This window comes from Rhinolophus ferrumequinum, chromosome 17 (assembly GCF_004115265.2).
Source record: "Rhinolophus ferrumequinum isolate MPI-CBG mRhiFer1 chromosome 17, mRhiFer1_v1.p, whole genome shotgun sequence".
NCBI classification, from domain to species: domain Eukaryota; kingdom Metazoa; phylum Chordata; class Mammalia; order Chiroptera; family Rhinolophidae; genus Rhinolophus; species Rhinolophus ferrumequinum.
Genome location: NC_046300.1, coordinates 30,028,879 through 30,052,389, shown reverse-complemented (window position 1 = coordinate 30,052,389; position 23,511 = coordinate 30,028,879). Strand labels below are relative to the sequence as shown.

At 40.6% G+C, this 23,511-nt stretch overlaps 1 protein-coding gene across 1 annotated transcript in view; it reads left to right on the top strand.

Moving 5' to 3' along the window:
- The window catches only part of PLCL2 (phospholipase C like 2), a 176,965-nt gene that overhangs the window by 122,286 nt on the left and 31,168 nt on the right, over positions 1 to 23,511 (top strand). Inside the window, exon 4 of the mRNA XM_033132705.1 lies at positions 8,876 to 8,951. Coding sequence (XP_032988596.1) covers positions 8,876 to 8,951 — 76 coding nt within the window. The remainder of the gene's footprint in view (positions 1 to 8,875; positions 8,952 to 23,511) is intronic.

Sequence of the window (23,511 nt, the reverse complement as noted above, 5' to 3'; positions counted from 1 at the left end):
TCTTATCTTTACATGGTGATTCACCTCAGAAATTGCAGTCTAATTAAACTTGAAGTTTAATATGTGAAATGCAGCCCTTTCTAAGTGTGTGAATATGATTATGTATTAATTTAGAGTGAGGAGTTATAGGTGGAGACGTTAAATGTGGTAGAGGAGACTTTTCATCATGTGAAAAATCAACTAGACACCTATAGATGAGATGTGATGTTACTGTACAGGATTTGATCTGAAATTTGGTGCATCAGAGATTCAGATGGCATCAGTGTTTAGATAAAAAATTATGTAACAGGAGAGCCACATTCTTCACTTAGGTACATACCACCCTAGCTCCTAAGTGAACTTTATGAAAAGTTAGACAATATTGAAAAGCTAGAGAATTCTTGGCTTCCTGAATGTGGACCCTGGGTCACTCATAACTCATAATTCCCTCCAGATTCATATAGTACTTGGCATCTATTCTTTGGCAAGAAATGATTGTTAAAATAGTCAAGTACAGTGTTGAGACAGGCTTATATGATGCCAAAACCATACTTACATTGAATATGATAGAAACAGAGAGTTTATACTTCACAATATAATTGCATAGGAGACTTGAAAAAAAAATTCAGAAAGCTTTTGAAATACTCTTTCCTTTATACTCAGTTCTGCTACATTTGTTTTAAAAATGCAAATTTATTTGAATTCGCGTGATTGACACGTTAGTGCACAATTTTAGCAGAAGATGGATTTTGTGTTTGCTATGCACAGTTTTGACCACAAGAAACACTGGTGAACACAGAAAACTGCACCTTGGTGAACTGAATATACACACACACACCTCAAACACCTACCACCGACTTCGGTTCCCTGAGTATGTTATGAGCTACTCCCAACCGCATCTCAGGTTACAGCTTTTCATCAGATTTCAGATCACTCTCCTACCACTTCACAGTAACTCACAAGCTGCAACACTTCTGACACCAATTTCCACATGCAAACATCAGGTGTTTTTCAAGGTCAAGTTGCCACATCCATTACTATTTAACATATGCAGAACTGTGCTATCACTTTTATTCAGTTCCTGCCTTTTTTAAAATGTCTCTGCAAAATTTTTGAAAGTCGTGTCCCTAACCCCATTTTCTTCACAAATCTTGTGTTTTTTATGGCACAGTTTTGTATAGCGCATTGATACTTAGGAAGACGTATGTCGCATGATGGCAGAACTGTCGGTACTGCAATGACATGCTCCACAATTACCAAATCCAGAGCTCCTCACACTGGAGACTCATCTCCTTCCAGAAACCCCACTCACACATCTGTAAATGTTTAATATTCTTCTCCTGTCCCTGCCCCTCTTACCCCTCCTTCTGTGTCTTTGACACTAGTCCTCTCTGCTTATTCATTGGAGTGATTCTGGAGCACCACTGTGATGTGTGAATTTCAGTGATCTTAGAATTCCTCTCTCAGAGAGGTAGACCTTCTTTCATCTCAGCTGCTACCTGGCTGCAGAAAATCCCCAAGTTTCCGAGGCCAGCACCAAAGTGTCACACAGTTTCTGGTTGCTGCTGCAGATTTTTCTCAAGGCTGCCCTGTTGAAACTCAGCTCAGCTCAGCTAACTAAGGTGGAACTCCACATCCTGAATCAGTTAACGTATTACAGACACTTTGTAAATTGTGAAATGCTTTACAGCTGTTGGGTGTGCTGCAGTTTTTCTTCTCTCTCCAGTGTACCCTCTATGTCTTTGGCTCTTCCTTCTGTGGCCACAGCATCCCATCCCTAAATCCTGCTCTGTCCTCCCCTACATAATCTCTCAATCCCATCCTTCACCAGCTCCTTGGGGTGTCCTGTGTCTCTCCTACAGCAGTAGCTCCCTGCCGGCTTCAGGCCCCACTGGCAGGTCCCCCACCCCCATTTCTTCCATCACCCTTTATTCATACTTCTCAAATTCCACTTTGATCACAGAGAGTCTCTGCTTACAATCATAATTCTGTATCCCATCCTCTCGGGCCCGTCACTCCTTGTCTACCCACATTTCCCTATCTCCCTCTAACGTGATGGAAATCCCTGTAGAGCTTAAGAGTACTTTATGCCTATTGATACCCGGCCTCCTCCCCATCACGCCTGCGGCGCAGTTGGGAGTATGTGGTAGCATCCAAATAAAATACGCTCCTCTCTCCATGTTTGTTTACAGTTCAGTCGTGCTTTTTGATCTGGCAGAGCTTTAGGTTCTTTTTATACTTTTTCTATTATGTAGGTTTTTTTCCCTTATCATTTTCTATAATTTGCATCGTGAAAAAATATGGAAGCGGAAGTGAGATTTCATGAAGAAACTAGGACAAGTTACTCTGGAAACGATTCATTATTTAAGAAAGTGTTTTCATAGTGACCTTGCTGGAAAGGATGATGACGGCAGCTGTTGATGACCTGGCATGTCCCTGGATGGTACCCAGCTCTCTGCCCACCCCCACAGAGCAGCACGTGGCCACAACCCTCCACCTGTGTGAGATGGAGAGGGGGGCTAGCTTTCATTGTAGTGTGCAGCTGGGCAAAGACCCCCACAGCGATAAAACTTTCACACCCCCGTTCAAATGTGTGGTTTTATATCATTTTCAAGTATTAAATGCTATGTTGTATTTTCTAACAATAACTATAAGTGGTTTATCTGCCATACTTCAACGTTGTGATGTTTTGCAGTCCTTGGAAGCTGTAGTGAAAGAAAATGTTACCCCTGAATTTCACTATTTCTGCATTTGATTTTAAAATTTTTTTCACCCACATAGTAATAATTATTGTAAAGTGTTAAAAAAAAAAAAGATAGTGTTGTTAACTCAGAGAGATGTTACTTTCAAGATCACAGAAAAAAGCACCACAGATTCCTAAGGAAATTTCATTCTTAGTTTCTGTCCCTTTCTCAGCATTAGTGAGCCAACTCTCTTTGTAGGGCTGTGTAGCACAAAGGTGGCAATCCTCCAGTGACACGGAGCTTTAGAGACTGCCATGAAGATAATTGTCATTAGAGGGAGAATACTGCTCTGGATTGAATTAGTTCATCTTTTAAAGACCTCCATCCTTGATTCACATTTGCTGTTTTGTTATTCATCCCTGAAGTCCTGAGAGGCAAGTCCAGCCTTGGTTCAGTCCTCCTAGGTCCTTCCTGAGCCCTGTGGTACCTGAAGCCACAGCTGCCACCTGGGCATTCACTGTCCACCGAGGCCTACCATGGATCTCTAAGACAGACTTAGTCCTCGGGGGGTGTTCAGTGGGGGTCAGGGGTATCATTTTCATAAGTCCATTGGCACGTTGAGAATGATGATCAATTATTTTAGTTGGGGAATATATTTACCTGTTATGTGAATTTGTGTAAAAGGACCAACCTTTTTTGCTATCTAGCTGTTCTCTTTTATAACAACTTTCACACTTCTCAGGCTTCGTAACATCATTAGAAACAGCTACAACCAAAGCAGCAGCAGTCCCCATGTGTTAAGATGGGGACAGGCCAAGGAAGTTCTGAAGAGAGCCATTTCTATTTGAAACTGAGGGCAAAAGCAAGAAAAGGGGGGGGGGCGGAATGTAGAATTCAGAAGATGTTATTACTGTTGCTATTAAATTTCTCTCACCCAAGGGCTTAAAATTGTTGACAAAATTACTTTCATAATTATCAAAATCTGTGTTCTTGGGATGAAAGGAGATTTGGTGTGTTGTCCAAAATCAGACATAAGATTCTTATATAAAACCATAGATTTGCTTATTCTGAAAACAGAATTTTTCCTAATTGATATGCAAATTTCAAAACAGAGAATAAAGAAACAGTCTACAGATATCCAGTAATATTCAATATATTAATATAATAATAGTCCTTTTCATAACATATCTATAAACAGAGAAGTTTGCCTTATACTAACATGGGAGTTATTTTCAAAACAGAGCGTTCTTATAAAAGGCATTTCTGGTTTCTTTCCAGCTTAATAAAATATGAATTTTAATATCTACTTTGCCTTTAGTTGAAACTTCCTGCTTGTCATCTGCTCGAGTCCTGTATTAAATTCTTAAATTAAAGTTGATCAAATTTATAAAATGGGTTTCTGGGCTATGTTAAATCCATAGGTTTTTCCTAATGCATTAGTTCCAGAAATCTAGGAGGTAGTGGTAACTAGACATTGATATAAAATCCATTAGCAACAACTATATAAAAGCATCTTGTACTTAATAAACAATATAAGTGTCCACAGAGCAAGTTACTAGGGTTGGCAGCAGGATGTCTGGTTGCTGTGCCAAGACTTGTACATTTAACGGGGATTGATGATATTACGGTATTTGCATTAATGCAAATACTACTTATAAAACCAACCACTCTGATGAGCCCTGCATGGTACTGACATATTAATGTAATATATGCAGAGAAAATAAGATAAAGCAGTTTTTCCCTTTGACTCATCTTTTGATGTCCCTCCCCACATGTCTGCTTTTGTCTGAGATGCTTATTCTAGTAGTTTTCACATTAAATAGAAATGATTTCTCTGCTATAATAGTGAAATTGTTAAGTGGAGCCCAGTAAATTGTTTATTGTTGTCATTTTTAAAAAAATGTTTTTCCAAAGCACTTTATAGAGATATTATTTAAACAAAACAATTCTGGGTCAGTGTCGGTAGTTGAGACGATACTGCCGTACTGTGTGTAGTACCCATGAGGAGTTACTCAATTCTCTTTCCGTTTGTACATCTTTCTTCTTCCTGGACAATTGCTACTCATATGTAAAGACCTATCCCGGTGCTGTGGAAAAAGCAGAGGCTTTGAGGTCAAATGAAATACAAGTTCCATTGTTTATTAGTTACAGTCCCTTTTGCCCATAATACCAGCTGACCTTGAGAAAGTTGCTTAACGCTCAGCTCTTCTGTGTTCCTGTCTGTAAAACGTAACACCCTGAATACCCGCCTCACTTGGATTTTGTGAACATTAAATGAAATAGAAAGCACCACATATGTACCTGATGCAGAGGAGGCACTGAATTGCTTTCGTTTTGATTCATCCAACCAACACTTGTACTATTCATAATCACAACTTGTTATAAAATAGCAGACCCAGACAGAGATTGTAGTCCCCACTAGATTGAATGGCGCCCCCGTCTTGGCCCTGCTGCGTCCTCAGTGCCATGTGCTCTACATTCAGTCCTAATTGTCCGCTGAAAGAAAGCAAGACAGCAGCCAGTTGGGCAGGCAGGCGAGAAGGCCCATGGCCTGGCCAGCCCTCTCAGCCTGCTGGAACCTCAACCTCGTGTGCTTACAGGAGCCCAGGGTCCAGAGAGCTTCCTGAAGAATACCTAGCACTCTTTCACTCAAGAGGAACTTATGCAAATACTGCAAGAGTTGAGGATTAATGAGCTTATGCTATGGACAAGAACTATACACTGTTTGCCATACAGTAATTTAAATATACACCCTAAATATAAATATATACCCTAAAACTATAAAAAGATATAAACTGGCAGTTTCTCCTCCCAAAGGAAGTGGTAAAAACATTTAATAACAGGTGTGGCGTCATGAATCATCTCTGCTAAAGTCTGAGTGTGTTTTCTTCCTGCCTGGTCTGTTCTGCTGGTTGTTTACTGTGTGCCTACCTTCTCCTGGGCTGGTTACCTCCGAATTCCCCTCTAACGCAGCCTGCAGATACCTGCTGCTCTTCACTTACAAACCTGAGAGGAATGGCTTTTCACTACATTTGCATTTTCCATGCTGGTATATTAGCTACCTTCATATTCTATATACTGCTCATAAGTAATGGCGGGGGGTGTATTCACCCTCAGTATCGGGAGAACTTTCCCATTGAAGCCCAAGCCACAAATGAGGCATCAACATGGACACCAGGACACTGCCAGGACCCACCGTTAAAGATCCCACCAACCTGCGTGGCTTAGGAGTATTTAACTTTGTCACACCCAATAGCACGTGGGCTACAGTGACAATGCCACATGTTGTCATTAGTGTTTGCTCACCATCCAGGGTCAGCCAACTCTTTTATTCATTCTCAGCACTTAGTCAGGGGACCACTAAGAGGGATTCAGAAAAGATTATCCCAAGAATAAAGGATTGATCCTCCAAGTATTACAGAGCACAGGAGGCAGGTGAGCTTCCCTCTCCGGCCCTTTGAGATGGGTGTGCGTTTCTTAAGCCTTGCATGTTTGTATTTTACAGCTAAAAGGTGCAGAACTGTTTAACCTTTGATGATACTGAAAGATACTTTCAAGAGTAGTAGAGCCATTTGTTGCTTTTTCTGAGCTTCGTCGCAGGCTTTTCAAGTAAAACTAAAATCAGTGATGGGTGTTTGAAACATTGCCAGGGAACATAGGAAAGGACGGCATCCTCATTCAGCTTATTTTGGGCTACCCGAACATGCGCCCCCAGGCCCCTGGATAAATGGGGCGTCACCTGAGACTTCTACCCACCGCAGCGTCTTCATTGAGCCAGTCATATGCGTCTTCTCATTTATTTCTCACAACATCATCAAGGTAGTAGTGTCTTTTATTAAACTCATTTTACAAGTGGGAAATTATGGCTCCATGACATTTAATATCTTGTCCCAGATGACAAGGCTAATGAATAGCAGAGCCACAATTTGAACCTGGATAAATATGTGCTCTTTCTGCCCCTGCACCACCCCCAGTATGCATCCATTTCGACCACCTTTTCCCCACAGGTTGTCTACCTGCTGAGCCTGTGCTCAGTGCTCCAGCTTTGCTCTCCATTCCTTCTGTTATTGCTTCTGTCCCGCCCATTGGTTTCACGACCAAGTTCATTTTATTGCTTGTATTTTTTTTTTCCTTTTTCCTATTCGAATGATGAGGGTACGGTTGGCCAGTTCTTTGATACTGGGCTTTGACAACTACCATCGTTGCTTGAAGAAGTCCTTGCTTCTTCATATCTCTCATTTGGCTTGACATCAAAGCTGAAAAAGGTTACCAATGACGGTATGAACCGTTTCAGTATGCGAATTATGTAACAGTACAAATGACTTTATGCCAGTATAATCAAGTTCTTAACTATTCATTTTTATCACTGCCTCTTCAATATGTCAAACTGTAAAATAGAATGTTTTAATTTATAGGAAGGACTCAGATTATAAAGAATGAATGTGAAAACACTGAATGCCAAGGTGTAAGCCCCACCACTGGGCTGTGAACTCCGTGAAGAGGGGCTATATTCTGTGGGTCACTATGTCCCCAGATCCTACTCCGGGGCTGTCTGTAGTAGACCTTCCATGAATAATGAATGAAGAAGTCATAAATGAACACCTGCTTTGGCCTTCAATCCTTCGGATGTTTACTGTAATTTTCTTAGAACAGTGGAAGTTGATAAATACTGTGAGACTCACTTTAAGAATTTGGTGCACTTCTTAAGAGGCATTGTGGGGACAGAGTCCCAGAGAGCAGTTTCCAGGCTCTCAGCCTCACATGGAAAGGTGCTGGCTCGGGTAGTAGATGGCCATCAGCTGTGACTGGTTGGCCATCATCTGTAACCAGTTAGCCAATTAGCCACTGATATAACTGCCATAGCTGTGTTGGTTGGTTGGTTGGTTGGTTGGTTGGTTGGTTGGTTGGTTGGTTGGCAGGCAGGCAGAAAAGCAGATGGTTGATTGTGGATCGTGTGGATCCTACTTCCTGTGTGTGTCTCGCCCAGCTGCCAGAGAGACTGGGGTGCAGGAAGACCCCTTGTTGGGGTACTGGCGGATGTTTGCTTCCTGTGTATCCAACCCAGCCACCACGGAGAATATAGTGGTATGACTCCCCTATCTATGGCTCCGTTGGTGTACCTTTTTGGCCTCACCATATCCTGCGTTCTTGTGCGGAGACTGGGACCAGAGACCCTGCATGACAGGCATGTTGATTATGCTTTAGTTTAAATAAGTGTAACTGACCAAAATATGGTGTTCTTTGAGTTACACAAATAATCCAACCTACATATATTTAGTTTTTATAAAAGTAATTACTATGGCAGCTAATGATAAAATACTATAAAGAAAAACAAGGCTGATTTAAAGGGACGAAGAATGATGGATTGGTGTTTGTTATTTAGAACCAACATCATGTAAAATAAATGAATAATACTATAATGCAAAATATTTAGACTTTTAAATACAAAAGTAAGCATCTATAATTGTACCCATTTGAGCCATGAGACCTGAACCGGGCTATTCTATTTTCATAGTAATTTTAGAGCCAAAAAGATTATTTGAGACAGATCTTTTCCCAACATTTTGATAAATAAAATAACGTGTCCTGATCCTTTTTCTTATTTAAGCTTGGCTCTCAAAGCAAACACATGCAATTTGGAATAAGAACTCAAACTTGAATAATTTAAAATCATTGATAGGGACATTAAAAATACTAGTTTGAATGTTCTCATTAGTGATACATCCAATAATAGCTGTTTTTTGATCCTGATTGTAAGAGTTAAACTAATCTTCAGATGAAGGCATTGTGGCTGAAATGGATAAAGTGTGTAGGTGTTGGAGCGTTCTATAAGATGAAGTTAAAGGTTATGTTATAATGAATGACTGAAAATATGACATAAAACATAGGTCAGATGTGTGCACGTATTTATTTGTAGCTTTTCACACTGAAACAAACTCAGTTTCGTACTGGCTCAAGGCCCAAATTCAGTGAAGTACAAGCCTAACTATACCCAAAACGTAATAATCACAGTCTTGTTTAAACTATTACATGGGGATGCATGATTGTATCATTTTTCACATACACGTTTCAACTTGTGTGGTGGGAAGTCAGATAAAAGCGCATTGTGCGTCATCACCTCTGCCTGACTTTAGGGGAGGAGCTTCATACCTGTGTGTAGACCGGTGTTCTGTTGTCACGTGTAACCTTGTGTCTGGATGTTCCCTTTGCAGATGATCCAGTCCCTCAAGGCCTTGATTGAAAATGCTGATGCCGTGTATGAAAAGATAGTACACTGTCAGAAGGCAGGTAAAGTAGAGGTTTCTTTTCTTTAAAATAAAATTAGTAGTATGATATATTTGCTCCTAAACTATTTCATCTGTTTGGTGCTATGTCAAGAAAATCAGACATAAAAATTATTTTTCCATGGCTAAAGAAAATATGATTCATTGATCTCAAGCCTGGATAGCAAAATCACCAGAAGGAGGGAGATTATAAATATATTGACATTGGTCTGGGGTGTGGCTAAGAATTCATAGCTGTTCAAAGCTCTCACGTGTTTCTAATGAGCCGCCAAGACCAAGAACCTTGTTCACTAATCTCTTCCTCAGTGTTACCTGTGCTGCCAAACCCCCTCCTGTCATCCATTACTTTCTAGCACATGGTAGAAAGGGTGAGGCTTGAGCAGAGAAAGACTGAGTTCTTAGAAAGAATGGGCACCAGTTTGTAACCTCTCGATACATTTTAATGCACGGATATTTTCAAATGCTGATTAATCCATTAACATCCAAACGTCATACTAGATTATAAAGTTCTACTTATGTAAACATCTAATTAATTTTAGCTGTGATAAAACAAAAAATCAAGTATTCTTCACTGGGAGAAGAATAGCCAAAATGGAGGGTTTTTTTTTTTTTTCAGTTTTTAAGTTTTATTTGAGTGTTAATTTGGAAGATTCTAATACGGAGAATATTTATAATTCATAAATAAGAATATCTGTCCTTAATTTCTAAGGTTTTTGGTTACTGTTCTTTAAAATCAAGAGACTAAACTATTACCTACCCTGAAAAAAAAAATCATCTCATATCTCAGGCTGAACTCATTTAAAATAAAGGATCCATGTGACAATTTTTTTTTTCTTTTGGTATTTATTGAAGGAATGTGCACATTAGTAAGGAATCAACAGACTAATATCCTCACCTTGCTTTACTCATCTGGTTAGCAAAACATTATGAGCAAAGTGATCTTTCTACTGCTGGGATAATGTTCCCTATAACCACAACTAAAACAAGTTACTGCAAACACCATTTTTATCAAGTTACCACCCTACACAAAATCATCCAATAGCTGGCTAGCGTCTGTTATATCAAATCTAAACTTCTAATTTCCCATGCGAGGTCATCTACCACCTGGCTCACCCATCCTGCCAATACTGCATGAAATTTATTAATTCATTCGGTTCATTCATTTAATAAATATGCTTTGAACTTCTATGCATAAGTTACTTGTAAGAGCTATTACATACCAAAATATCAAAACATAAGCAAGATTGGTGTTTGCCTTCTAGATCCTTCAAATTGAACAGGAGATATGAAAGTAATCACACACAGTCAAATGCATTGAGAACTTACTGTGTATTACTTGGGAGTCTGAATTCGATTTGTGAGGCAGTGGGAGACATTGGTTTGGGGCAGAATGGGAGCGAGATTGAGCTTGAAGGTAATGATATAATACCGTAGCTGTGTGCAGAGAACTTTTGTGGGCAGAATGCAATGAGGAAGCTATTGAAAGCAGTGAGGAAGGGCAGGAAGTGACAGTGACGATCCGGCCTGGTCTTTCTGCTGCCCTCCCTATTCCCTGTGTGTTTCTCCTTAGTCAGATTTTCACACGCCATCGTTCCTGGAAGACTTCTCTCTCCCTCCTCTCTGCCAACCCATACTTTTCTTGTTTTTGTCTCCACCGTCTTCCAGGAGACCTTTTATGATTCCAGGGTTTATGTTATCTAACCATTCTATTCAGCCCTTCAAACGTGTACAGTTTTGTTCAGCTGGTAGAGCTTCTTCAGTTATTGTGTGTTTTATTAATGTATTCCATCTTCCAGACATGATAATGACCTCCTGTGACACCAGGTTTGCATATTTATTGGGCTGCTGTCTGGATTTCACCATGGCATCTGTTTTGACACTCTGTATGTACAGAGTAGTCGCTCAACTATTAAGTTGACTAAATGTGATTTGACTTTTATTAAGTATTCAATTCTATTAAATGCACGTATTTAATTGTGGGCTGTTAGAATTTGAAGCTACATTTATCAGGAAAAAAATCTTTATTAATTTAATAATTTGAGTTATTGTCAATTATTTGTCAATTCATGGGTTTACGGAGCTTGATAATTTCTAGCATAATTCAGCTTTATATTGTTCTTCTATTTGATTTCAGTAAGGGATATATGTGCTTGTGTTTTAAAAAGCTGAAGAGTCTTGTCTATTAAGGATTTTGCTTGGGTCGGGGCAGGGAGAGAATAACCACTGTGTAATGGTTTGCGTCACTCTGGGTTTAAAGATCTTTAGAAGTATATAATGATTATCTTTTGGTTTCACAGTTACTGCTGAGCGCCTACACAACCCTTCTGTTATCCCCAGTGCTTATTTTAGAGTCCCTTGATCTTTTGTTTTTCGTGTTTGCCATTATCATAAAGGCATATAGTCATTAGTCATATAAAGAATTGCTAATTTTGTATTGGGCTGAAAAACATTTGCATAAGATTTTACTTTTGATAAGCAATTGTTATGCTGCTTGCATAACTTTAGTCTTGCCATGACAGAATGAAGATATAAGTCACCAAAGTGCTGCAAGAGGGGATTATTTTAGAAGTATTTCAAACCTTGAAACACGAATTTATATCCTTATTAGATAAACCTTCATTTAAAAAATTAAGTGAAGATAAGGAGTTACACTCCCAGCTCCAGCCAGTCTCACGCTAAAAAGTGCACCTCGTTTGGACAGGTTCAACTACTGGCTATGTAGTTGATTTTTTTTTTAATAGAAATGTGTATGCTCATTGTTATTGGGAAGTGAGTGTGAGGCAGGAAAGGAATGCAGAGAAGTGAAGACCCCCAGCCAAGGTGGGCTAGGACCCAGCAGGCCTCAGTGGGCAGATGACTCCAAGGGGCCCTGGGAGGACGGAGGGAACCACCAGGTGAGGAGCAGTCAGGCCAGCCTGCGTAGCTCTTTGAAGGAGAGAATGTGGCAGCACAGAGTGTTGGAGGGTTAAAGGGAAATCTTAATAAGAAAACCATCCTAGGAATATGAAAGATCCAGTGAAGAGCTCAAGAGGAAGATGTTAAAAGATGAGACAGGGATGACGGATGGAGGAAGTGAGGGGGCAGGAATCAAGTACAAGTCATGAAACCCTTGATCTCAGAAAGGGGGAAGGACCCCCTCTTCTTCTGAGACACTACAGAAACTGACATCTAGAGAGATGCCGGGAAAGAGAGTATTTTCCATTGAGAATGTGGACAAGAAAGTATGGCCATAGGAGGACAGTTTTGAGGGTGAGGAAATGAAGGAGGGAACTCAGGACAGGGACAAGTGTGGGTGGGAGAGGGTTTGTTCAGTCAGAGATCAATAGTGCCAGTAAAAGGGACCAATTACATGTTGTATCATGCAGAAGTGATGTGGATGAGTGAGTGGGTCTGGGCCACCATGTGTGAGAAAGATAGGTAAGTAACAAATGGCGTGGCTATGCAAGAGGGAGTGGGGATAAATTAATGAGCACTGGTGGGTACACTCACACACACACATTCTCCTAAATCTAAGAAACGCATGGTCTTCCAAGAAATAGCAAAGTAGGTGATTGGTAAGGAACACATGCAGGGAGAGGAACAGGAATCTGTAGAGGGAGAAGCATCTTAAAAATTCAGAAAAGTTCTTTGTTAAAAAGTTTATAAGAGTTGATAAAAGATTAGCCAGATTCTTTCAGGGGAAAAGTCTTTTCCACATTCTTCTCTCTCTCTCTCTCTCTCTCTCTCTCTCCCCCCCCACCCTCCCTCACGCCCTCTCTCCCTCCCTCCCTCCCCTGCTCTCCCTTCCTCCCTCCCTTTCTCTCCCTTTCTCCCTCTCCCTCCCTCTCAATGGCCCAAAATGGCAGACTATCATTGACATTTAATTTCCTTTTTAGTCACTGACTTGATCTGCTTCATAAAAGATAGGAAGATGATAGAAGGAAACTCAAACTGCTTCAGTGAGTTGGATGTTTTTGTCAGGTGAATTTAAATGGAAAATAATTTGTTCTCTGGAAAAGAAAAAAAAAAGCAATGACATGCTTTCTGTCAAAGATGGTGAATTAACACATGCATTTAGTCTCCACTCCCTTTTGAGCCTCATTAAAATGACAGTAAGTGTTTTGTTTTTGTCTTAAAGTGTAAACCCATAGCAACATAGAAAATGGGAGCACCAAAATTTTGGAAATCCTAAAACAGCTGAACCAATGATAATTGCCTTAGCTGACTCAAGCAGGGTGAACCTGAAGCCAGCACTGGGGTATCTGACAGTCTGATTTACACCGCAGACCACCCCCCACCAGTTCACAAAATGGTGACGGCAGGTGCCTCTGGAAGTTAGGATAAAGGCAGCTAAAAGAGAGTTCTCCCGAAGTTCCCAGATGGCTGAGAAACTACATCTCTCCTGACAGTGGGGAGGTTAAAAATAGCAAAATTCTGATCCTTCATATGGAGAGTTTGATAGGTAACACTTGAAAAAAAGATCTAAACAATATAAGCATGTTATTTAGAAATATGGACATACTCATAAATACTAAACAAGGAAACAAAACTCAGCTAAAGCGGATGAATGTAACTGCTTCTGGAGAGGGGGACTTAGTGAAAGCTATTTGGTTCTTTGTGTGCGTGCATAATTCTGATAAAAATTAAATTACTACTAAATTTAAATTTAATCTAAATTACTAAATTCAAAACCAAAAAATGAAAAGGAAGGATTCGAAGCTGCCTGAGGGAATCCCTGACTAAGAATGTTCCCAGAGAAGATGTGGGCCACACCCACAAGGCTTGGGGACACTGTTAGGTGGTAGGTGAGGTGACTGCTCAGGACCCCTGCCGACCTCCCTGGCTTTATGGGCAGGCCCAGTGCCCAGAGGATGTCTAGGTGTCTGGGTGGGCGAGAGGCTCGTTCCTCTTCTGGCAAAGGGAATTGGTTCTAACTCTTTCAGAATGACTGAGGGAAGATCAAGCTCTAAATGAAAGAAAACACAGCCACCCTATACCTATTTAAATAAAAGCTTCTTTTCTAAAGCCTCTAAGATAGTCTCAGCTGTGGCAGAGTTGCATCCTTACTGAGTAAAGTGGGATATAAGGTTAACTTTCCAAATAATGAAAGCTTTACTTACGCGTCATTTTAATCAGTCTAATGGAAATTTTTCTATAATGGATTCTCCCGCTTTCTTGAATTTGGTTTGCCAAACGAATTTGAACTTTTGATGACTCAAGGTCATCTTGGGAGGCATCTATTACTCCGCTCCTGTTTAGTGCATCCATTTCCCCAGGGGCCCTCGCAATTGGGAGGACCCTTAACCTTCACACTCAATGGCCTCGCTCTGCCTGTACAGATCCCCAGGGTCAACCGTTTAATTCCATCCCCTTATTCAGCTTTCACTTCTTAGTGCTAATTTGTACTGAATTTCCGACTATTTGTGCACCACTTGTTTTCTTTGTGTGTGTGTGGTTTTTTTTTGCCTTTCTAATTTGCTGCTTCTAGTCTGCTGAGCTGTTGGCATCTCCCCTGGGACCAAACTTGATAGATTTGTCTTACCTAAAAGCAGACTAGAGCCTGATGCGCTGCCATATGGGAGAACAAGCACAGTGGTAGGCCAGACCATGTGACCTGGATTTCATTGCTCAGAGACCTTTCCTGTTTTGCATGCTCTTCGGATCTTGGTGTGTTTTTAGGAGCTGAGCTTACCAGATAAGTAACCTGTCCCGTGTGTCACTCGGTTTGCTCACATCATTGTCTTGCCCAATATAGTAAACATAAAATCTTTGAAGATTCATTCTGAAAGCACTTCACAAGTGTGCTGTTTGAAAATATTTACAAAAGGAAACCTGGGAGTCGGTAACTTTTGTTTTCATTTATGTCACGATGTTTCTCAGCGCTGATTTACAGAAGTAAGAGGTTCTTCCCTGGGGTCCAGGGACCCGGTTCTTGTGCCTTCTGTGCCATGTCTTGCTCTGTGATACTAGGTTAGTCCCTTGTCTCCTCTTTGCTTGATGTTCCTCCTTCTACGTGACATTGGATTATATGATTCCCTGCTGGCCCCATGGGTTCTAAAATGCAGTGCTCTAAGACCAACTGCTAAGCAGCAGTGTTGGAATGGTTTTATTACAGTTACTTAAAAAGATTAAAGAAGTAATTCCATACAGTGGCATGGGATACATAAATTGTAGACCATCAGCATGAGTTTCAAGGAGGAAAGTGAATGCCTGCCTTTGAAAGTGAAGAGTGACCTCTCTGAAGGCTAGACATCCAAACCTAACTCCTTTGGAGCCCTCAGCATCTTTCCTCTTCTTAAAGAATGTGTGCTGAATTACCAGATCCTCTCCTAGCTCCTTCAATTAACTCACAATTAGTGAAGCCATGGGCAGCCAAGAGGTTTGGAGGTCTTCAGTGGCTGGCCAGCCTGTCCTCCCCCTTTAATTCCCCCCAAAGGAACTCCATCACTGATAAGGGACAGTAGAGGGGAATGGTCAGAAAGGTGACAACTAGGCCAACTCAGGGCAAAACTTCAAAATAAGCAGTGGGTCTCTAGAGACCTGTTTCCCCACACCCCTACCACCTCCTGTACCCATCGCCCCATCCTGCTTCAAGATTCCCACATCAGCTGTCATACTAATAGTATTCCTCCTAGGTGTGGACGGAATCTCTTGGGGATGCTTATTAAATGCAATTTCTTTGCATCACCCGCCTGACGTGGAATCTTTGGGGGTGGGACTCAGGAATATGCAGGTGAATGAGCACATTCAGGTTTTGAGGCCCCTGCTGGGTTCATGCTCATGCAGAAGCCTCTTTGCCCCTCAAAGGGAGCAAGTAACTGCTCAGACTCTGAAGTGCACTTGCTGTGTGATTGCCTGGCAGCCAAGTTGTCTTTCTTGAGGAGCACATTCCTTCTTCTTAACGTAGCTCTTTCATTGGCACAATTTCCCCAGTGCCAAGAAAGAAGGGAATGGAAATTGGACTTCTTGGGAGACCTGTCCTGTGAGCAAATCCCAAAACTATGCTTTCTGGTCCTTTTCTCCTCTCTCCTTCCTTTGTAAACCAGAGTGTCTGAAAGCGTCACTGTTCATTTAAATAGCAACTCTCAGGGTCATCTCAGCAGATGCTCTGTTGGGACAGGATCAGGCTGCTTTTAACTCTGGCATTCCTATAAATTTCTTCTTGTTATTATTCTATTATACTTGTTTATTAAAGTTGAGAAGAACCACAATTCAAGTAAAGTCCACAAATAAATTAAATCATCTTTTTCAGACAAATACCAGAAGGAGAGAGAGGGAGGGAGGGAGGGAGGGAGGGAGGGAGAGAGAGAGAGAGAGAGAGAGAGAGAGAGAGAGAGGAAAAGAGAGAAAGAGAAATCTCATAGGAATTAGGAATTTAAAGCAACTTTAATTAACCTTTACTTAACTCTTTCATTATAGGTCAGTGCCATGTCAAAAACATGTCACTACACATGTTAACATATTAAAGGAAAAACACAGTCATGCATTTGTGGAATGTGTTCAATGACAAGATGTTACATTAATTATTTCTTGGAGATACAAAAAAATAATGGGAGTTCTCTGCTATCATTGAAAGTGATAAAGCACTATCAAGCAGGTGGTATAGATAATAGGTACAAATGATATCTGAAGAAAAGAGTGAGCCCAGAGGGTTTTGTTGTTAGGGAAGGAGGAGGGCTTGAACTAGAGGCTTGAGGAAATGCTCTCTTAGCAGAGCAGAAGGAACAGGGCTTTTCAGGTGGGCCGAAGCACTGAAGGCTTTTTTTTAGCAAGGTGTGCTTTCTGTGCACGTGAAATATGTTGCCCTGGTGAAGGAAGATGTTTGCTTCGGGATGCAGCAGAAATTAGGGTTGGCAGTGCAGGTTGGGTCCAATGATGGGAGCCTTTTAATTCAAGGATAAAGTGTTCAGGGTTGATTTTTCTAGATCAGCATTTCCCAAAGCTTAATTCAAGGAACACTAGTCATGCTCCTTGGGCAAAGGATTTTGTCATCAAATTTTCATAACACAACTTATTCCCCTTTGGAGATTCTCAGTACATATTAGCATGAAATATCCTCCAGCTTACCTCAGCATTTCCCAAACTTATTTGGTTATAAAGCCCCTTTTTCAAGTTCTGTCAATGTCTTGAACACTTTAGGCCACTGCTGTAGGCAGTGGGGTCACTGAATAGTTTGGAACAGGCTTGAGGACTTACTGGTTGACTCATCTCCCTCCATGTTCAAAGACTACTCCCACCAATGGGATGTGCATGCCGAATATGTTCGAATAGGAAGAACTTGATTGTGAAGGTCTGTTTCAGGTGTGGTGAGCATTTCAGTAGGATGGTGTCTTAGTCCATTTGGGCTGCTATAGCAAAATACCACCAACTGGATAGCTTATAAACAACAGAAATTTATTTCTCACAGGTCTGGAGGCTGGGAAGTTCAAGGTCATGGCACCAGCACATTTGATCGGGTGACTGGTGAGGGCCCACTTCGTGATTCATGGCGCCTTCTTGCTATGTCCTCACATGGTAGAAGGAGTTAGGGAACTCTCTGCAGTCCCTTTTATTAACATAAGGGCACTGATCCTATTCATGAGGGCTCTACCCTGATGACTGAAACGCTTCCCAGATGCCCCACTTCCAGATACCATCACGTTAGGCATTAGGATTGCAATATATGAATTTGGGGAGGACATTCAGACCATAGCAGATGGTCAAATGGAAATAGCTAATAAGTTGTTGAAGCAACTACAACAAAGCTTGGGATGGAGTTGGGCCTACAGATAGAATTGGTGTCATCCAAAGGGAAGAGGTGCTTGATTAGATGAGTCCTCCCAGGAAGAAAGGGTTGGAGGAAATACAGAATATCCTCTGATATGATTATAAGTCTATAATTCAGAACTGGATGTTCAACCTCAAAGCTTAAAAGCAGCCCCAGCACACCTGATCCCCTCACTCTGCCTCTACTTTGTCTTTTTTTCTATAGCAATCATTACATTCTAACCTACCATCTAGCTTACTTATGTCTGTTGCTTATTGTGTGTCTTCTTCCATCTAGCATGTAAACTCCTTGAGGGCAGAGATCTTGGTTTATTCATAAAGTATCCCAAACACCAAGAATAGTGCCTGACATAAAGTTAGCACTCAATAAATATTTGAATTGAACGTAGAAGTTGCATTTATTTGTTCATTCATTTATTCACCAGACATTTATTAGGTCCTTACTCTCAGTCTGACAGTCACTGGAGACTTCACTTCCCTGCCCTCACGGGGGCTCCAGGTCAAGGGTGGGGGACTGGCATGTGAAGAGATCATCACTGCACAGGGCAAGTCATCCAATAGTGAGAGGGCACCTCTGTGACAACACACCCCGTGAGTAACTCTGTCGGGGCTGACTATTGAACCAGATCTTAGGACAGGAGTTGAATCAAGAAAGGTGGTTGTGTAGGAGCAAGGTAAGTGGGAACAGGAATTCCAGGCAGGGAGAAGCAGTAGGCCCAAGCTAGCAGCGGCCGTGACAAGGACAGGACAGGAGCAGCAATGAGGCTGGAGATGTAGGCAAGGAAATAACCTAAACCCAGAACCTTTAACATAACAGTCAACAAAAAGCCCTGATGTATTAGTCTGCATGGAAACATTTCTGTATGAGAAAAACTCTGAGACGTAAAGTCGCAGCAAAAACTACAGAGAAAAATGGTTAGCAATTCATATCAGAAAGAACAGATATCCCTAATATGTAAGGAACTCCTAAAATCAGTCAGCAAAAGGTCAACTACCCCAATGTTCCTATTCTTTGCAAAGAATAGGAGCACAGTTCACAATAGGGAAATTCCAAAGACTCTAAAACACAATGAAAAGATGTGTAGCCTCATTCCTAAGAGCTGCAAACCTGTTCCAGGTACAAGGGAATACAGTTATGAACAAAAAGCCTAAACCCTGGCCTTTGTGAAGCTGAAATCTAGTTGTGGGAGACAGAAAATAAACAAGGAGCAAATAAATAAAACAGTGTGTCAGACAGTGATAAGTGTTTTGGAAAAAATGAGGCAGAAAAGCAGATAGAGCGCGCCAAGATTGGGGACCCAGCGAAGACCTCCGTGAACCGGTGACATTTGTGCAGAGATGTGTTTGGAGGTGGAGAGCAAAATTTCAACATCTGGAAAGGGGTTACCCAGGAAGAGGGTCCACCGAGGCACAGCCTTGAGGTGACAGCACTTGCTGGGTCAAGGAGGAACTAACTGGCCAGTGTGGCTGCAGTGCTGTGAGCAGGAAGAGGAGAGGGCAGGAGCCAGTTAACAATGTGCCACATGGTAGAGAGCTGGCCAGGCAGGCCAGACCATCCATGTGAGGATGCTGGCACTGTTCTCAGTGATGTGAGAGGTCTGTCTGTGAGGGTCTGAGCCGAGGAACAGTGTCAGATAGCCTGGGGATAGAGGGTGGGGCAAGAGCAGATACTGGAAAACCTGACAGGAGGCTTTTGCAACCGTCTCGCCCAATCAGTGATTGTGCAATAATCTGGGGTAGTTGGGTGGAGGTGATGCAAAGTGGTTACATTCTGGATATTCTGAAGGTTCTGCTGTCAGGAGGCATTGATAAAATGGTAGGAGGAGAGAAAGCCGGGAATCAGTAGGACTGCAAGATTTTTGTCTAGAAAGGTAAGGCTGCTAGTTACCGAATGGAGAGGACTAGGGAAGAGAGAATGTAAGAGGAACCATCAGGGATTTGATTTCAGAAACGTTAAGGGGATATGCCTAGTTGACACCCACGTCTAAAGTTTAGAGGAGAGGTCCAGACTGGAGGTAATGAATTGGGAATTCATAACCGCAAAGGTAGTCTTTGAAGCTTAGCGAACTGAGTCACTTAAGAAGTGACTATGGATAGAGAAGACTGAGCCCTGGCCCTCTAGCGTTTAGGTGTTGGGGAGATATGGAAGAACAAGCACAGACAGGTGCAGCCAGACAGGTAGGAGAACACTGTGATCTTCTAGATGTAGAGTAAGTGATGCATTTTAAGGAGATGCCATTTTCACGCATCAGATCCAAACATTTGTATCAAAGGCCCCAAAGTTCCATCACACACAGGTCATGACGGATTGGTGAGAATATAGGGGACACTGATAACTGTCACATTGTCGGGGGGTGTAAATTGGGTCCACAGCTAGGGAAGGCCATATGGCCACATATTTCAGAACTACTAATGATACGCACTTTGAACTAGCAATTTCATTTTTTCAGAGTTTATTATACAGATGTGATCACATACTTGGGGAAGACATATGTACAGGATTTCCTTGTAACACTTAGGACAACCTAAATGTTCAGTGGGAGGGCTCTTGTTAAATACATTATGATAGATCCATATAATGGAGCATTATGCTCCCATAAAAAAAGAATAAAGAAATACAGAGGGTGCCAAAAAAATGTATACACATTTTAAGAAAGGAAAAACACTGCATTAAAATTATAGTACTCAATATATACTGATAACAAAAGATGAATACAAGTCACGTTTGACTTCTAAATTCCAAGAGGTTCTCAAAAAGGTTACCATCAGCGTCCAGACACTTCTGATTACGGCAAACTACTGCTTAAGCAACATTGACCAAAGTGTCCGCTTGTACATTTTTTTGGCACCCCCATATGTGTACATATATTCATCTGTATACACACACACACACACACACACACACACGCAACATATATACATATATAAGGAAGATCTTGTGTATATATATGTATATATATATAAGTAAAATATATGTGTGTGTGTGTGTGTGTGTTTATGTGTTTTGTTTTGTTTTAAAAGGCAAGGCAAACAGTGTGTGCACTTTACTAGTATTTGTTGTAAGAAGTTGGGGGGGAGAATGGAGCCCTGTGTGCTTGTCAGTACCTCCCTCTCTCGGGAAGGTTACCTAAGAGGGAATAACAACAGTTGCCTGACGGGAGGGGAACAAAGAGACTAAGAGATGGGGATGAGAAAGATAATTCTCTGTATGCCAGTTTATACTTTTTAAATTATTGAGCCATGACTATATTATCTGTTCAAAAATTAAAATAAGAAGAGGTGTAAAAAGAAAGGGAGAAGTGGAACAGTGAGGTCTTGAAGTCTTGGTTATGGCGGTCATTCCAAACTATGGCAGAAAAGAAAGAATTGATTTAAGAGTGTTAATCCAAACTAAGCTGTCCTAGGTAAACAATGATAATCTTTGAGTATAATTGGGGTGAAGAAGGCCTTTTTATGTGAAATAAAATGAGGAGGGTCCTGCTAACACATCATTCTTCTGTGATCCCGGGTGTCATGTGACCATGCATTTAGAATGGTGGCATGGTAATTAGATTCCACAAAGGACTACAAGTTGTGAAACTTCATCTCACCTAGATTTACCCAGATGAAACATGCTGGCAGAGGAAAAAGAATCTTCTTTATATAATTCATTCACAAATCGTACTGCTGTGGATTTGGCATCTTGGGGATCTTGTCATCCATCTGGGTTTCATGGATATATTTAAAAGACCTGGTTTATTCCACCTCATGTGGAACGGGATTTAACAGTTCAAAATTTGTCTTAAAATAATTTGGCTTTTGTTAATGCCAAGATTGTTTGGGAAGAAGACCAAGAAAAAAGAGACTACCAACTGGAACTATATGAAAAGCAATTAGGCATTTCCATGTTCCATGGGGATTATTGTGCCCATGTGTCAGTGGCACAAACCTCAGACCCCTGGACTTTTGGGGCAGAATGTATAGTTTACAAAGGCTGTATATTTTAACAAGTACTGTATGAAATTAGTTGGAAAAAATGATCAGATATCCATATTTTGTTTTCAAGGTACTTTGATGTTGTGCCACAAGACACGTGCAGACCATATTATATTGAGGTACTTTTAATACTGTTGATAAATTGACCTCTTGAATGAGGTCCCCAATAGACATGTGTTATATTCCATCTTCCAGTAAATAGCTCACCACACCTAATTTGGGACATTTGAAATAAATTAAAATTGTAAATATATATTTCTTTTATCACCATTAGAAAAATTTCACCCCTTGCTTTGGTTTCTATTTTCAACACACAAAAAAGTATTTTTGCACTGGATATGTTTGTGATAAAAGAGTGTTTTAGGACAGCAAAGTAAATTTTCATTTGAAAAACTAATCTTTGAGTATATCAGTTTAAGATCAGTGTGTCTCTTTTATGAGTATCTTGTAAAATTATACTTGATTCTAAAAAATTTTGCCATGTGCTACATGGTATATTTTAGACTCATATCATTTAGATTGGTAAAGAAAATCCCAACCAGAATGTTTGAAAGGTCATCTGCTTTATGTTTGGCAAGAATAAATGGAATTCATTTCAATGGAAGAGGAAATGATGCCACGTTTCTGACTGAAACCCCCTTCCCTTCAAAGTCAAAACCTCTTTTTCATATCTTAATATTATGTGTGTGTGTGTGTGTATCATATGTTTTTTAATTTTTATTTCTGTGGCGTTTTGGTTTTCATCTAAGTTTATCTGTGATGGAAAGCAGGAAATTTGATTAGAAGTGGAAATTTCTCTTCACTACTTTCCATCATATGCAGTGCAGTTGTACTAATGTTCTTAATTTAATTATATCATCTTGGAAAATTTACACTTATTTATTAATTTTTATAAAACATGATATTTTATCAGCATTACGTTTTATTTTTTTGTCCTTAAGCTTTAAGCCTGTCAAAGAAAAACCTTTAAGATATTTAACTCATAAAGTTCTTTGAAATAGTAATTGGAAAATTACGTGAAACCAACACCTACCTGAATTAAAATTTCGGAGCTGTTTAGATTTTCAAGAGAGGTCATGGAAAGAACCAATAATTTTCCAAAATACAGTTCTTTGCATAAAAACCAAATAATATACTTTTGTGTGAGGCCGTACCAATTTTCAAAATTTAACATTATAACTACAAATTGAAAGGTTAAATGATTTGTACAGTCCCTGTCAAGGACCCATGGTCTACTCTTGTTCTTTGTTCACATGCCTGTGTCTTCCGTTCCCTGTAAACCAGAACTGAACTAAACTCGTGGAGAAATCACCTGAGTATGGGTTTTGCATGTCTCCATTCTCTGCTGTGTGGTGACCTGCTATCGATTTCCTTAGTTCTCAACTTCATTACCACAAAGTAATTTGAGCAGATTTTCTTCTTGGCTAACATTCCAGAAGAAAAATAACCCACAGCTTTTTCCCTAGGAACAGAAACTTGGGGTCATGGAGTCAGAGAAACATAATTGTAGGTTTTTGGCGCAGAACAGCCAAGGCTCAAAGACAATTCTTTTGGCACAAGAACAGCCACAGCAGGCCCAGCCAGGTTTATGTATGAGACATGATCGCGCTCTGCTTTCTGGACATCATTTACCCAAGCTGTAACCCATTTTCCTGTATGTGTCATTGGATTCATGCAGGATGCTCACAGCCTTCAAACTTTAGTGCCTTTAAATGCTAAAGATTTTGACTGTTAAATAATATGGCACATTGTAATCGCGTACTATGTCCCAGTTTTCAAAGGACTATTTACCTAGTTAGTGTTGGTTTTCAAATGAAGTGTACTAAAAAGCTAACAAAGATTTC